At 44.0% G+C, this 16,133-nt stretch overlaps 1 protein-coding gene across 1 annotated transcript in view; it reads right to left on the bottom strand.

The window, feature by feature from the left end:
- LOC109891843 (follistatin-related protein 4) overlaps positions 1–15,888 on the bottom strand; it is a 257,024-nt gene extending 241,136 nt beyond the window's left edge. The window contains exons 1-2 of the mRNA XM_031826907.1: positions 15,669–15,888; positions 7,661–7,805 (exon numbers count right to left, since the gene is read on the bottom strand). Coding sequence (XP_031682767.1) covers positions 7,661–7,804 — 144 coding nt within the window. The 5' untranslated portion in view covers position 7,805; positions 15,669–15,888. The remainder of the gene's footprint in view (positions 1–7,660; positions 7,806–15,668) is intronic.
- Positions 15,889–16,133: the final 245 nt, after the last annotated feature.

Here is a 16,133-nt window from a genome sequence, read left to right as displayed (position 1 = left end):
ATCACTGGAAAACAAACTGGATGAGATCTGTTCAAGACTATCCTATCAACGGGACCTGACGAACTGTAATATCTTATGATTCACCGAGTTGTGGCTGAAACAAGGACATGAAAAATATAAATGTAGATGAACCAGTCGCCTTGATGCCTTGATGACTAGAGCCAGCAAGTTGAGTGTACTCCTTCGGAACGTAAACGTTCTCAGAAAGCTTTGAGGATCCGTTGCCTTGATGTCTCTCTGCTTTTGGTTTTGCGTAGAGCCTTTCTGCAGTCAATGACCAAAAGCACCCTCTTTGGCCTCATGTGTGGACTGTTATTAATATTTTCAGAATTTAATTACCTCAACCAAATTGAGATGGTTTGGGATGAATCGAACCGCAGAGTGAAGGAAAAGCAGCCAACAAGTGCTCAGCATGTGTGTGAACTCCTTCAAGACAGTTGGAAAAGCATTCCAGGTGAAGCTGGTTGAGAGAATGCCAAGAGTGTGCAAAGCTGTCATCAAGCTAAAGGGCGGCTATTTGAAGAATCTGTTTAACACTCTTTTGGTTACTACATGATTCTATATGTGTTATTTCATAGTTTTGATGTCTTCACTATTATTCCACAATGTAAAGAATATAGTACAAAACAAGAAAACCCTTGAATGAGTAGGTGTTTTAAAACTTTTGACCGGTAGTGTATGTCAAACAGTTTTGTTATAGTTCAGTCTTCTGTGATGTATATAAAGTGTAGTATTGGAATGCAAACTCATTTCAACTTTATATCTGACATGTTGAAACTAAAACTCAGTTTAAAAAGGGTGGATTCAGAAGTTCTCACCTTTACCCAAACAGTTCCTTCAACACGACAGGAGCATTAAGTAAATATGCCTTTTCCTTGTCTGAGAGGCTGGACAAGTTGAGCCTCAGGGCCCTCTACCCACCACCACAAGGCTCATGGCGCACCCACAGCCTTGGATTGCAATTCTGGAGATTCGGAGGGTAAGATCTGTAATAACGAAGATCTCCTCCCATTGGCTGTGCCTTTGACTAAGAGAGTGCTCAATTGGCCTGGCACACCAGCAGTAGGGACATTGCATTCAAGCTAGTACTGATCATGCCTCAGACACGTAAACCTTTCGAAATATGGTGAAGCGCTCCTTGTTCCCAGGGAGAGCAGTGGCAGTCATAGACGAGGCACTGGGGTTGAGGTGGCTAGCCAGTGATGGCTCAACCACCGGCGGCTTGCCATGGCCCATCTCCTCCATGCCAACAAAGTGCCTGGTTTGGAATGAGCTGGACAGGGGTTTGTCCCAGTTACGTTTGGCTTACGCCATGCTGGGACCGCTGGGAGGAGTTGTTTCCCCGGGATGGTGCGAGACCACGGGTGCGGGCCAGTCGATACCAAGTCTGGTCTTTGTCCATTTTGTCCAGAAATCAATAAATCTGAATTTTTTTGTTGGGTGCCGATGCTGAACTGAGGTCGGAAAATGGCCTTGAGCTGTGGGCTTAAGTTTCCTCTTCCTCCCCTTCCTTAATCGATTTGGAATATTTCTTTCTTATCGATATCGAATTCCTCGTCCTCCTCCACTTTTTGATTTTGATACAACTATTTGAGTGCCCCATATTTCATAGCCTTCTCCCAGGAGGGTAGGGGTTGTGAGTTAGCCTCATCACCAGAAGGCTATGAGGGCGGTGATTCTTGTTTGAGAGTTGCTCTGCTCACTTGCAATGAAGGGAGTTGGTGCCCTACAATGCAGGCAGAACTTGGAGTTAGCGAGTGATGTCGTAGAATGCTCAAACCCAAGCAGGCAATACACATATTCTATCATCACCCTGCATGGGCATGGGTGTGTCAGTGCTGGTGCGGAGGCAGGAGACGTGCTAGGTTCTCCCTGTATAGCTGTAGCAGTCTCCATGTCTCAGAGAAATTGCATTCCTCAAGCAAAGTGTGAGCAAGCTAGCGTGTAGAAAAGTTTGTTTGGTGTAACTAGGCTTGTGGCAAGTTACACTGGTTGACTAAGCCTTGCGGCGAGAAATCGCCCTTTGTGTGACCACCCCTCATCACTGTCAAACGCTCCCTAAAACACTTCAGCGACAGGCCTTTCTAACCAACCTGAACCGGGTATCCTGGAAGGATATTGACCCCTTCCCGTCAGTAGAGGATGCCTGGTTATTCTTCAAAAGTGTCTTTGCCATCTTAAATAAGCATGCCCCTTTCAAAAAATGTTGAACTAAGAACAGATATAGCCCTTGGTTTACTCCAGACCTGACTGCCCTTGACCAGCACATACTACCCTTGACCGGCATACTGCATTACCATCGAATATCCCCCGCGATATGCAACTTTCCAGGGAAGTTAGGAACCAATATACACAGTCAGTTAGGAAAGCAAAGGTTAGCTTTTTCAAACAGAAATTTGCATCCTGTAGCACAAATTTCAAAAAGTGTTAGGACACTGTAAAGTCCATGGAGAATAAGAGCACCTCCTCCACTGAGGCTAGGAAACACTGTCACCACAGTGTCATAAATCTACAATTAATCGAGAATTTCAATAAGCATTTTTCTACGGCTGGCCATGTTTTCCACCTGGCTACCCCTATCCCGGCCAACAGCTCTGCACCCCCGTAGCAACTTGCCCAACCCCCCCCCCCCCCCCCTCCACACTTCTCCTTCACCCAAATCCAGATAGCTGATGTTCTAAAAGAGCTGCAAAATCTGGACGCCTACAAATCAGCAGGGCTAGACAATCTGGACCCTCTCTTTCTAAAATGATCCGCCGCAAAATGATTGTTGCAACCCCTATTACTAGCCTGTTCAACCTCTCTTTCATATCGTCTGAGATCCTTAAAGATTGGAAAGCTGCCACGGTCACCCCCCTCTTCAAAGGCGGAGACACTCTAGACCCAAACTGTTACAGACCTATATCTATCTTGCCCTGCCTTTCTAAAGTCTTCGAAAGCCAAGTTAACAAATAGATCACCAACCATTTCGACCTTCTCCGCTATGCAATCTGGTTTCCAAGCTAGTCATGGGTGCCCTTCAGCCACGCTCAAAGTAATAAAAGATATCATAACCGCCATTGATAAAAGACATTTCTGTGCAGCCGTCTTCATCGACCTGTCCAAGGCTTTCGACTCTGTCAATCACCGTATTCTCATCGGCAGACTCAACAGCCTTGGTTTTTCAACTGACTGCCTCGCCTGGTTCACCAACTACTTCTCAGATAGAGTTCAGTGTGTCAGATTTCAGTGTGTCAAACCAGTCAGTATCTGGTGTGACCAGAATTTGCCTCATTCACCTTCCAGTAATTATTTACAGATCCTTGCAACATGGGGCTGTGCATTATCATGCTGAAACATAAGGTGATGGTAGCGGATGAATGGGCCTCAGGATGTCATCATGGTATCGCCGTGAATTCAATTTGCCATCAATAAAATGCACTTGTTTTCATTGTCTGTAGCTTATGCCTGCCCATACCATAACCCCACCGCCAGTATGGGGCAGTCTGTTCACAACGGTGACATCTGCAAAGTGCTCACCCACACAACACCATCTGCCAGGTACAGTTGAAACCGAGATTCATCCATGAAGAGCACACTTCTTCAGCATGCCAGTGCCCATCGAAGGTGAGATTTTGCCCACTGAAATCTGTTACAATGCTAAACTGCTGTCAGGTCAAGACCCTGGTGAGGACGATGAGCACTCAGATGAGCTTCCCTGAGACGCTTTCTGACAGTTTGCGCAGAAATTCTTTGTTTGTGCAAACCCACAGTTTCATCAGCTGTCCGGCTGGTTGGTCTTCAACGATACTGTAGGTGAAAAAGCCGGATGTGGAGGTCCTGTACTGGGGTGGTTATACGTGGTCTGCGGTTGTGAGGCCGGTTGGACGTACTGCCAAATTCTATAAAACAGCATTGGAAGTGGCTTAGGGTGCAGAAATTAAAATTAAATTATCTTGCAACAGCTACTGACAGGAGTATAAAATCGAGCATGCAGCCGTGACAAACATTGTCAGCAGAAGGGCCTTACTAAAGAGCTCAGTGACTTTCAACGTAGCACCATCATAGGATAACACCTTACCAACAAGTCAGTTTGTCAAATTTCTAGAGCTCCCCGTCACCTGCAAGTGCTGTTATTGTGAAGTGGAAATGTCTAGGAGCAACAACAGCTAAATCACGAAGTAATAAGACACACAAGCCCACAGAACGGGACCACGGAGTGCTGAAGTGTGCTGCATGTAAAAATCCTCTGTCCTCGGTTGCAACACTCACTACTGAGTTCCAAACTGACGTTGGAAGCAACGTCAGCACAAGAACTGTTTGTCTGGAGCTTCATTAAATGGGTTTCCATTGCCGAGCAGCCACACACAAGCCTAAGATCACCGCGCGCAATGCCAAATGTCGGCTGGAGTGGTGTAAAACCTGCCGCCATTGGACTCTGGAGCAGTGGAAACGCATTCTCTGGAGTGATGAATCACGCTTCAACACCTGGCTGTCTGACAGACAAATCTGGGTTTGGCGGATGTCAGGAGAATGTTACCTAGTGCCAACTGTACAGAATGCATAGTGACAACTGTACAGTTTGGTGCAGGAGGAATAATGGTCTGGGGATGTTTTTCATGGTTAGAGCTAGGCCTCTTAGTTCCAGTGAATGGAAATCTTAAAGCTACAGCATACAATGACATTCTAAACAATTTTGTGCTTCCAACTTTGTGGCAAAAGTTTTGGGAAGGCCCTTTCCTGTTTCAGCATGACAATGCCCCGTGCTCAAAATGAAGTCCATATAGAAATGGTTTGTCGATCGGTGTGAATGAACTTGACTAACCTGCACAGAGCCCTGAATGCAACCCCATCGAACACATTTGGGATGAATTGGAACTCAGACAGCGAGCTTAGGCCTAATCGCCCAACATCAGTGCTTAACATCACGAATGCTCTCATGGCTGAATGGAAGCAAATCTACGCAGCAATTTTCCAACATCTAGTGGAAAGCCTTCCCAGAAGAGTGGAGGCTGTTATGTCAGCAAAGGGGAGACCAACTCCATATTAATCCCCATGATTTTGGAATAAGATGTTCGACGAGCAGATGTCCACATACTTTTGGTCATGTAGTGTATATTGGCCTCTTCTGTATGGTATGTATGTCTGAGAAGCAACAAAGTGCATATCATCATCGGTAAGTACACCATGCAGATACCACTGGGGATGTCAAAATAGAGATGTCTTAATGAATTCCCTGTAGGTCTCATGGCTTGATGTCTTGACTATAAGCTTGAGTGGGTTAAAAAACAAGTTGCACTGTAGACTGTATCTGTATCATGCTAATCTCAAACATCAATGTTTCCCAAATTCACCCTCTCTCTTATCTATCCTAATCTTTCCCGTGTACCCTAAATACCATCTCAATCATATTTCCTTTTTTTCCATACTCTCCTCAGTCTTATTGCTTATTCTCGTCCCCTTCTCTGCAGAGCGAATAATGATTATAATCCAAAAGGTAAAATTTGAATTTGATTCTGAGATATGGCTTTGTGAGCTGCGAGGCTGTTATGTGAGGTCACATGAGAGAGAGGGCAGCTGATGCCTTATGGCTGACCTTACCAGAGCCAGGTGGCCTGATGACCTAGCATGGTGGCTTTTCTCCAGTAGCCTCAGGTGCTGTAACTGCAACAGGACAATGGAGGCTCTGCCTGGGATTTGTCAGCTCATTATTTACCCAACAATTACCCTAAGGAAACTGTAAATCTATCTCTATCTCAGCCTTTCACGTTTCATTTCAGGACTGCCAGTCAGAGTTGTTTCAGTGTCATGTGTTTGCTTACATTTAGCATCGTTTCTGGTGTATACTGGCCAGGGAGGCTTCATTTTATTCACTTTTTCATTCCTGAAGGCTCCTGCTCTGTTGCATATTGATGCAGTCCAATCCACCACCACCATCACCCCAGGGATGACTTTAAACTCCTATGCCAATTGACCGCTTTGAGTTCCCATTCCCTGGGATAGATGGGGATGCCAGGGAATGTGTTGTTTGCATTGAGGGATATAAGAGGACCGAACAGAACCGCCTGAGCGGTGACATTCCTCTGCTGGCTTCCAACTTGGCATGGTGGCACCCCACACGCCAGCCAGGTCAACTGCGAGAACAGACTAGGAGAGGTGCAGCATGCTTATTTTCACAAAGAATTGGGAGACAGGTGGGGCGCGGGGGGTGGGGGTGGACAACACAATGTTTCCTAGATGCTCTGTTGGACAATTGATTCTGTGTTTTGGGGGAGGTAGGGCTTGTAATGATTTCACCTGTGTGATTAATGTGCAAATCTACAATAGAACTTCACACATCTCTACCAATAGCTCTGTTCATGCATCACAACCAGACATTGTCACTTCTCCTTTAAAGGTTCAATCCAGACCAGCATGAAAAATAAAAATTGGGGGAGACTGCTGGGAGGAAGCTAATGGGTTTTAGGGCTGGCTCATAGATATGATGTAATCCCATACCAGAGAAGTGATTGTCAGGCAAATGTGTGTACATGCAAAATATTCTGAACAAAATTTGAAAGAGACAAATGATAGCATGACAAAAGAGAGTCCTTGTGAATTTTTGTGCAGGGTAATTGATTAACACACTCTCTGCAACCAACTGAGACTCCTCTCCTCGGGGGAGAGAGAGACAGGTAAGATGTATGACGCCTGTGATTGAAAGGTAACTAAGCAATCCTCTGTCAAGACCACCTGCAGAACCACATAAGGAGACAAACACTCAAATGCCCATGTTGGGCAGGGAGAGTATTTCAATTCAATTACACAACAGTTGTGCTATGTACAGGTAACTGCCAAAATAATGGAAGCGCTTCAGTAAATGAGGGACACAAAGTATTTTGAAAGCAGGATCTTCCACACAGGTATGGATCCTGTTAATTAAGCAATTAACTTCCCATCATGCTTAGGCGTCATTTATAAAAATGCTGGGAAGGCCATTATGTTGGCTACCATTGCTATGCCCCCATAGGATGACAATGCCCCCATCCACAGGGCACGAGTGGCCACTGAATGGTTTGATTAGCATGAAAACAATGTAAATCATATGCCATGGCCATCTCAGTCACCAGATCTCAACCCAATTGAACACTTATGGGAGATTCTGGAGCGGTGCCTGAGACAGCATCTTCCACCACCATTACCCAACTCCAAGTCATGGAATTTCTTGTGGAAGAATGGCGTTGCATCCCTCCAATAGAGTTCCAGACACTTGTAGAATCTATGCCAAGGTGCATTGCAGCTGTTCTGGCGTCTCTGGCAGTTCATGGTGGCCCAACGCCCTATTAAGACACTTTATGTTGGTATTTCCTATATTTAGGCAGTTACCTGTATATATTGATATAAGCTTTATTATGCAAAGCATACAATACTTTCTGGGGAGCCGGGGTGAAAGAGAAAGGAAGAGGAAGAGAGTCCGACAGATGCAAAGATAAAGGGGCTTCGAAAGACAGGCAGAGAGAAGAGTAACAGACACAGGCAGAGAGATTGATTCAGAGGGACAGGCAGACAGAGCGTGGTTGAGGGTGACAGAGAGGTTAGAAAGAGACAGACAGAGAATGAGGGTGACAGAGAACGAGGGTGACAGAGAGAGTGACAGAAAGAGACAGGGATACACAGAGAGAGAAGCATGCGGTATGTTTACCCTTGCCTGTGGTCCATGGGAGGTGCTCTCTGCTGTGTTTGCTGTGTCCACGCTGCTGCTCCCTTCAGCCAGCCAGCAGACAGAGGCAAAGGTTCCAAGCAGGAGAGGAAGTGCCCAAACACACAGCCAACCCATCAGTTTCATCCTGTCAGGAAAAAGAGCAGGACAACAAATGTCACACCGCCGCACCAGACTGACTACTGCCCCTCACACACAGCATAGAACAGTGCAGCAATTTACAGCACAGCACAGTACAGAAAGGGGACAGTATAGCACTGTACAGTGCAGTACATCATAGCACAGGACAGCAGTATAGCACAGGACAGCAGTATAGCACAGGACAGCAGTATAGCACAGGACAGCAGTATAGCACAGGACAGCAGTATAGCACAGGACAGCAGTATAGCACAGGACAGCAGTATAGCACAGGACAGCAGTATAGCACAGGACAGCAGTATAGCACAGGACAGCAGTATAGCGCAGTACAGCAGTATAGCGCAGTACAGCAGTATAGCGCAGTACAGCAGTATAGCACAGGACAGCAGTATAGCACAGGACAGCAGTATAGCACAGGACAGCAGTATAGCACAGGACAGCAGTATAGCACAGGACAGCAGTATAGCGCAGTACAGCAGTATAGCGCAGTACAGCAGTATAGCGCAGTACAGCAGTATAGCGCAGTACAGCAGTATAGCGCAGTACAGCAGTATAGCACAGGACAGCAGTATAGCACAGGACAGCAGTATAGCGCAGTACAGCAGTATAGCACAGGACAGCAGTATAGCACAGGACAGCAGTATAGCGCAGTACAGCAGTATAGCGCAGGACAGCAGTATAGCGCAGTACAGCAGTATAGCGCAGTACAGCAGTATAGCGCAGTACAGCAGTATAGCACAGTACAACAGTGCAGAGCAGGTCCCTCTTTCACGGGCTGATAACTTAGAATCACATCAACTCATTAATCTGGATAAAAGGCACTAACTCAGAGCTCAGAGGAGCCCTCTGCTTAATTGGCTGGTAATGTGACTCTCTAAACAGTCATATTCCCGTGAAAAAGTATCTAGTTGCTTTGAGTGTTTTGAGAGTGTTTTTCTCTCTGTGGTAGCTGGATGGTTGAGGATTTTGCGGAACAAAGTGTATTCATTTAATGCGATACAGGTTTGCATTGTAGAGTGACTCGATGTGTGGGCAGTTTCTGTATAAACAGTGTTTTCTGCAACCATAGGCCTGTAATATGTAAACACATTGAGGCTGTAGAGCGTGGACAGACTCCAGCGCTGATGGGTTCTGGGAGAGGAGAGGAGAGCTTGCCCTTGTGAAATGAGTCAACAAAAGAGATATGCCTGTCAGTTTGTTAATGTGCTGCTGCACTCACGTCAGCTCCCCCAGAGATGATTGTAAAATGAAGAAGTCATTCATCACGAGAACAAACTTTGTGGGAAAGTAATTATGCAAGCAGCACTGTTAAGAATACCTCAAAATGCTTAAAATGGTTTTTTTTAAAGGTTTAATTGATATTTGACAAAACAACATTTCAACAAGTATTTGTATGCTTGACCTGGATTAGGGTAAGATACAAACAAGAATCAAAGTCCTTGACACCTCCAGTTTACTACTCTACAATTCTCATTGTTAGAAACGCAGCATGGCTGTAAACCTTGCACAGGCATTGCCATCATGTTGTATTTAGGGTGTACTTCCAGTACATTCAGTGTCGGTGGGTCCCTCCTCATTGCAAAACAGCCACTAGCCTACCTCTACCTCTGCTGCTGCCTGCTCTGTTTTGATGTGTCCTGGTGAATATCTCCCCTGACAACAGTACGGACATGCAGCCCCAGAGGGCTTCCTATGCCAACTATCCTGTCCACAGGCGGCAGATCATCTGCTACATTCATAGGCTCCTGTCATCATCACTTCCTATTTCTTCCCGCGGACGGCCGCCTCACTAGCTCACGTGCAGCTACAGTGGTCAGAGCCACCAACCAAGCAACAGAACATATGCAGACAATCAGGCAGTCTTAAGCAGTGCCGCAGCACTCTGGCATAATTATAAATGGCAAAGGCCTGTTGCAACAGTTCGTCTTCTTTCAGCGCCTTCCACCCTGCAAAGCACTTAAACAGGGGGAGGTCCAAAGAGAAAAACTACATCTGTGACCGTAGTGGTGCATGTCTGCTGCCCCAATGCAAACGAGAAGGGCTTTTTGTTTGTAATATAAACCAAGAGGCTAGCGGAGGAGAAATGTTTTCAGTCTGACGGTGCAGCAGCCACAGAAAGCCCCTTTAATGAAAGATGTCTTTATAGCACAGAGCAGGGCCACCAAGGGGATTGCCTCCCTGTGTTGTTTTTACAATGCTCGGATGGCTTGTACATTTGCTTTGTGTTTCTGTGGGTCACAGCAGCAGATACATGGGGAGAGCAGGGGAATCAAACTGCCCGTCAACAGGAGGCACGGGGGGGGGACTCTTTTTTTTTAACCACTATTGTACCGGCTTCACAGCTTCACAGGATAAATCCTTAGAGGAATTTTATATGACAAAGCAATGTGATAAATCGCCACCATTTTGAAGTGTATCTAAGGCGGATGTATACAACCTGTGGTTCACCAGGGAGGTAAGGTTATGAAGAGCTATTTAAACTAATGTAAAGGTTTAATATGCCAGTCACCTAAAACAGAGAAACTGCCTCCACTAGCCTCTGAGTTTTTTGTGTTCATAACAAAACCCATTGATATTGTCAACCAACTTTTGTTGACAAGATTAGCAATCTTAGGCGTGACATGCAAACAACAAACGCGGAGCTTTGATAGTCATGCATATTGGACCAAATAATGGCAGACAAGCACTGTAGTTTTGAGTTCCGCAAAGTTGGTGTGGAAGAGGTGAATTTAAAAAAATAAATGTTGCTATCTATAAATAAGTACCAGCCACCTGATACTGACAACCTGGATGGTAAATTACTGAGGTTGTTAGCGGAATACACTGTGACTCCTGTTTGCCACATCTTAAATTTAAGCCGAGAAGACGGTGTGTGTCCTCAGGCCTGGAGGGAGGCAAAGGTCATTCCACTGCGCAAGAATAGCAAAGCACCCTTTAATGGTTTAAACAGCTGACCAATCAGCCTGTTACCAGTGCTTCGCAAACCTTTTGAAACAATATTGTTTAAACAAATATAATGTTATTTTATAGAAAACAAATTGGAAATGGACTTTCAGCATGCTTACACGGAAGGGCGCTCAATATGCTCGGCACTGACACAATTTATTGATAATTGGCTGAAAGAAATTCATAATAAGAATATTATGGGAGCTTTTTTGTTTGACTTCAGAGCAGCTTTTGATATCACTTAAACAATGTAGGTGATATGGATATACATCCTCTGCCTTTTCATGGATTGAGAGTTATCTAATAGAACACAGAGGGTTTTCTTTAATGGAAGCCTCTCTAACGCAAATTCAGTTGGGTGTGGTGTACCACAGAGCAGCCAGCTTGGGACATTATTGTTTTCTGTTTTTGCGAATGACCTTCCACTGACCTTAAATAAAGCCTGTGTGTCTATGTACGCTGTCAACTCATCAGTATACACGTCGGCTATGACAGTAAAATAATGAACTGACACCCTTAACATAGACCTCCAGTCAGTTTTAGAATGTGGAACTAGGAATAGGCCGGTGTTAAATATCTCAAACTAAGCCTCATCTCGGTCTATTACTGAATTCTGTGGCAATTGAGCAAGTTGATGAGACTAAACTGCTGTGTATAACCCTAGAAAGCAATCTGTTGTGGTCAAAACATATCGACTCAATGGGAGCTAAAATGAGAAGAGGTCTGTCCATCATAAGGTGTTGCTCTGCTTTCTTGACATCTCCTACAGGCCCTAGTTGTGTGGTCATGTGAGACAAGTAAGGACATCGGCACATTGCAGTTGGTCCGGAACACAGCAGCACATATTGTGCTTAGATGCACACGGAGGGCTCTAAATTGAGGAGAGATTGACTGCATCACTAATGCTCTTTGTGCAAGGTGTTGAGGTGTTGAAGGTACCGAACTGTTCAAGCAGTTGGCACATAGTTTGGACACTCATCGGTACCACACAAGACATGCAACCAGAGGTCTCTTCACAGTCCTTAGGTCCAGAACAGAGGCTGGGAAAAGCATAGTGCTAAATAGAGTCATGACTTCATGGAACTATCTGCCACCCCAGGTAACTCAAGCTAGTAATAAAACCAGATTCAAAAACCAGATAAAGGGCTGTGCCTGGTATATTGGCCATATATCACAAACACAGGGGTGCCTTATTGCTATTATAAACTAGTTACCAACGTAATTAAATATTTTGTCATACTCGTGGTATACGGTCTGATATACCATGGCTGTCAGCCAATAGGCATTCAGGGCTCGAACCGCCTAGTTTATAATAATAATTTAGTGGGTGCTTATATTTGTCCTATGTGTTTTTTGCATATCCCAACTCCCCCTGAGACACCCTCGGAGAGTGGGGTTATGTCCAGGGTCAACCATTATCAACGATAGCCCTGTAGCAATTAAAGTTAAGTTCCTCGCTCAAGGGCACATCTACAATTTTTTTCACCTTGTCGGCTCGGGGATTCACACCAGCGACCTTTCAGTTACTTGCCCAATGCTCTTACCGCTAGGCTGACTGCCTCCCTAATGGAGATTTCTCTCTGCCAGAGCCCCTATGACTGTATGCCGACAGGATTAAAACAACAGCTCTCAAGGTTGTATTGTTTTATTACTCAATATGCTGACTGAGAGATAACATTTACAACAACACAAAAACTCAACACAGTTTTGAATGGATAAAACTCTTACCCAACACTCAAAGTCTGGTGAGAATATGTTTGAAAATTCTCCAAGTAACTCCATTTTCACATCTAACAGCACACAGATAACGACTAACGGCACACTTGCTTTCCAACACAATTTGAGAGTTTCAATAAGAACTAGGATCCTCAGAATCTAGCGAATAGCCTTTCTGGGGGACCTCACCAATAATTATTGTCTGATACTTTCTCTTCTCCTTGCTCCATCTCTATAGAAAAGAGTCTCAGAGCTCTACGGCCCAGTAAATAAGACAGAGCTTAATACCATAGAAGACACCTGTCCTCTCTGCTGATATTGCCCTTCCTTTTGACAAGATTCTGTGACCAGGTCTGTAGCCTAAGGGTGTTAAAGCGCACATAAACCTTGTCAGCTAGTGGGAGACACACACCGTGACTTGTTAATGCCAGAGAAGAAGAAAAAACAAAGAAGTGGATGAAAGGATATATGTCGGGAGTAAAGCAATAGCATACTACCGGGTGGTCTTGTCTTGCAGATCAAGTAGTGATCGTCTGAGAGTTGGAGGACTTTCTGATATCCTGATATGCCAGCGAAACTGGCATAGGAGACGCATGTCCCTCTCTCTAATACATAGATATTGAAGCAACCCATCACAACTCCCTTACTCGGCTCTCCTCGGTATAAGGCTGATTCTGTGATTCAGACAACTAGCCAACCAGAGCTCTATTTGCTCTAAACAGTATAGGCGATGCACTGAGCTCAAGCAATTGGCTCTAAATGTGATACAGCAATAAAATATCATTCCAAAAGTTCAAGGAAAGTGATTTCAAGTGAATAACCAGCCATTCAGTATACATTGGACGTGTGCGCTTCGGGATCTATATGAGTAATATTGTTCTCTGTTCTGTTCAGTGTCTTACTTATTAAATCCATAAAGTAATAAGAGTTAAGACACTACAGTCTCATTATGTTATAGCTTTCAATACAATGTCATACAGTAGCTAAGGCATTAAGGTATTAAATAATTGTTAATAATGGCATTTCATAAGTTAAGTAAACAAGTCATGGTAGTTCTGCTAGTGCAGCGGTGGCCCGTGAGTCATGCTCATTATTACTCTCAGGTTTCTATATCGGTGCGTGAGTCAATATATTTGTAATATGAATGCATAATACAAACACATTTATTGCACATTAGCCAGGATCAAAGTGACTTGAATTATACATCAAGCAAATATTTATGTTTAGCACTTGAGCCTTAATTAAATGTGTTCCACTTTGTAAATTCAATTATTCAGGTCAATTGTTTTTGCTATAATTTTACTTTTCAACTGAGAGACAGTAGCATTAACCTAAATATATTGGATAATGACATTGATTGCATATTGATATTATCATGCTGATTACAATGGCAATCAAGTGAAGTAAATCCGTTTCAGCTCCAGCAGAATAGCAAATTGCAAATAGCAAAGATAAGTGCCGCTACATTTTGCATTCAAAAGGTATTCTCACTAATTGTGTGTAAAATTGTGTAAATCTGTCAAAGTGCTAGCAACAACAGGGTACTACAGGAGCAGCGAACAGAAACAATGACTTTGTCAAAACAAATCCTAAAAATCATTGAGACTCTAAACTGTAACATCCACTCCCCATTTCAGCTTCTCAACATGCTACCAACCATGGTCAGTGAGAGAGCAGCAACCCTACTATTGCTATTTCTATTTCTAATCAAAGGCCCCCACTCCCTCTGCAGAACTTTAACACAAATATAATGGCCCACGTATTCCCCACTGGGATAAGAGAAGCCCTTTGAGGAAATCAGGGAGATAAATGTATCTCTATGGAGTAAATGCCTGAAAACAAACTTAGCTTCAACTCCAACCATAGGGTTGGAGGAGAGGAATTTGACAGTGCATGAGTAATAATCTGTGGACACGGAATAGTAATGTTTCTCGGGTTAATAAGGTGTTGACGGGAATAGATTTTCAGCTGAAACAAACGTCAGCGAGTCACCTAGTAGTGCAGTTAAAGTTGTTCTATAGACTATGGATGATGAGAATAAAGATAAAAGTATGGTTAAAAATATATATATGCTAAACCGTAGCCATCGTCCCCCTTGCACGTTTTCTTCCCACGGCGTATGCATTGACTGAAAGAAGCCCATAGGCGTGAACGGACTTATTTCAGCACCACGGACAGCTCTATTGTTAACGCTATAAAGTGCGCAAAAGTCCTTGCTACACACCATACACGCTGGTGCACACTGTTTTCTCACAACTACCCAACTTCTCGCACAAGACACTGGGTAACTGTAAAATGACAATGGTTTTGGATAGTGTACAGAATGTATGGCCACATGGATTTGACGCTGCCTCGGTACACCTTTAAAAGTAAGACCCAGTGCGAATGTCCCTTGTTACGTTTTCCCTGTAGAATAATTTTACTATTATAATAGTCCTACATGTTTCATGAGGCACCTCACATTTAACACAAATACATTAGGGCTGAAGACTGTTTCAGGAGAGTCCCTCGTGCCCTGCCAAGGAGTCACACTATAGGGATCGAGGATGCCTAAATGTGGCTGATATAATTTTACTAGTACTATGCTGAGCACATCCAGAGCATCCCAAACAGAATTCAGTGACAGAGGAAAAAGGTGCTAGTAACCTTTCCCGCCCGGGAATATGTTTCTGTTATTCGATGTCAAGGTATATAAGATATTTCTCGATAGGCTACATTAACTAATATATGCTTAAGAAAGTCCCTGGAGTAGGTGTATATCCGACATACTATAAGAATATAGCTTGGTGACATATACCCTTGTCAACGGTAAAACGAACGTATTATTAACCTTAAAAGCTGCGGTGTCGGGGAACAATTATCTACCTCAACTTGTATAAATGTGTAGTAGGCTACCATTACTGTAATTGACATCACACCGATGTGTTGATACTTAAATTAAAATGGTTAAACCTAATTTTGCGACAGTACATTTTGGAGTAGCCTGTACTGCATAATGAATGCTTTTTAAAATTATTATTCCGAAAACTGATTTCAATTTCCAGTCGCATTTGTCTTCATTCATTAGTACTCTTAATCAATTACCAGCAGATATTACAAAACGCCCAGATAAAATGCAACCTACAATGCATCACTAAACACCTAAAAAGTATTGTCCATTTCTTCCCTTCAAGCACAATTGCCTACTTACCAGTCGTATTCCACTAGTGATGGAAAAAATATGCCGGCAAAATATACCACCACAGGTGTATGATTCAGTTTAGGTGTCCAAACACTTTCTTAGTTCCAGCCTCCGCCGGGTTGCAGATTCGTCTCGTGTGCGACGGGCTTTATTGAATTAGGCTCGCGAATAAGCATGCGTTGGATGTTCCCACTTCTAGCAGCGGCGCTCCATTCTCCAAGCTCTGAGTGGCTCTCACTACTGGCTTGCCCTATTTCAACGGCTTCAGTCTACACTTCTTTTGACGTCACTAGCTGCATACAAATATCTGCAGATTCTGCGCCATGAGCGACACCTGTGCCCACGTTTACGTGGCATGTTTGACCTGTGAACCTTGACCAGGCAGGTAGCCACCGAAATTGAACATGGTTGTTACCTAAATTAGGCATGATTATTCTCCAAGGGATGATGATATGCCATCTCTTACAATTAATT

The sequence above is a fragment of the Oncorhynchus kisutch genome, linkage group LG6 (genome assembly GCF_002021735.2).
Source record: "Oncorhynchus kisutch isolate 150728-3 linkage group LG6, Okis_V2, whole genome shotgun sequence".
Taxonomy (NCBI): domain Eukaryota; kingdom Metazoa; phylum Chordata; class Actinopteri; order Salmoniformes; family Salmonidae; genus Oncorhynchus; species Oncorhynchus kisutch.
This window is presented reverse-complemented; position numbering and strand designations above follow the sequence as displayed.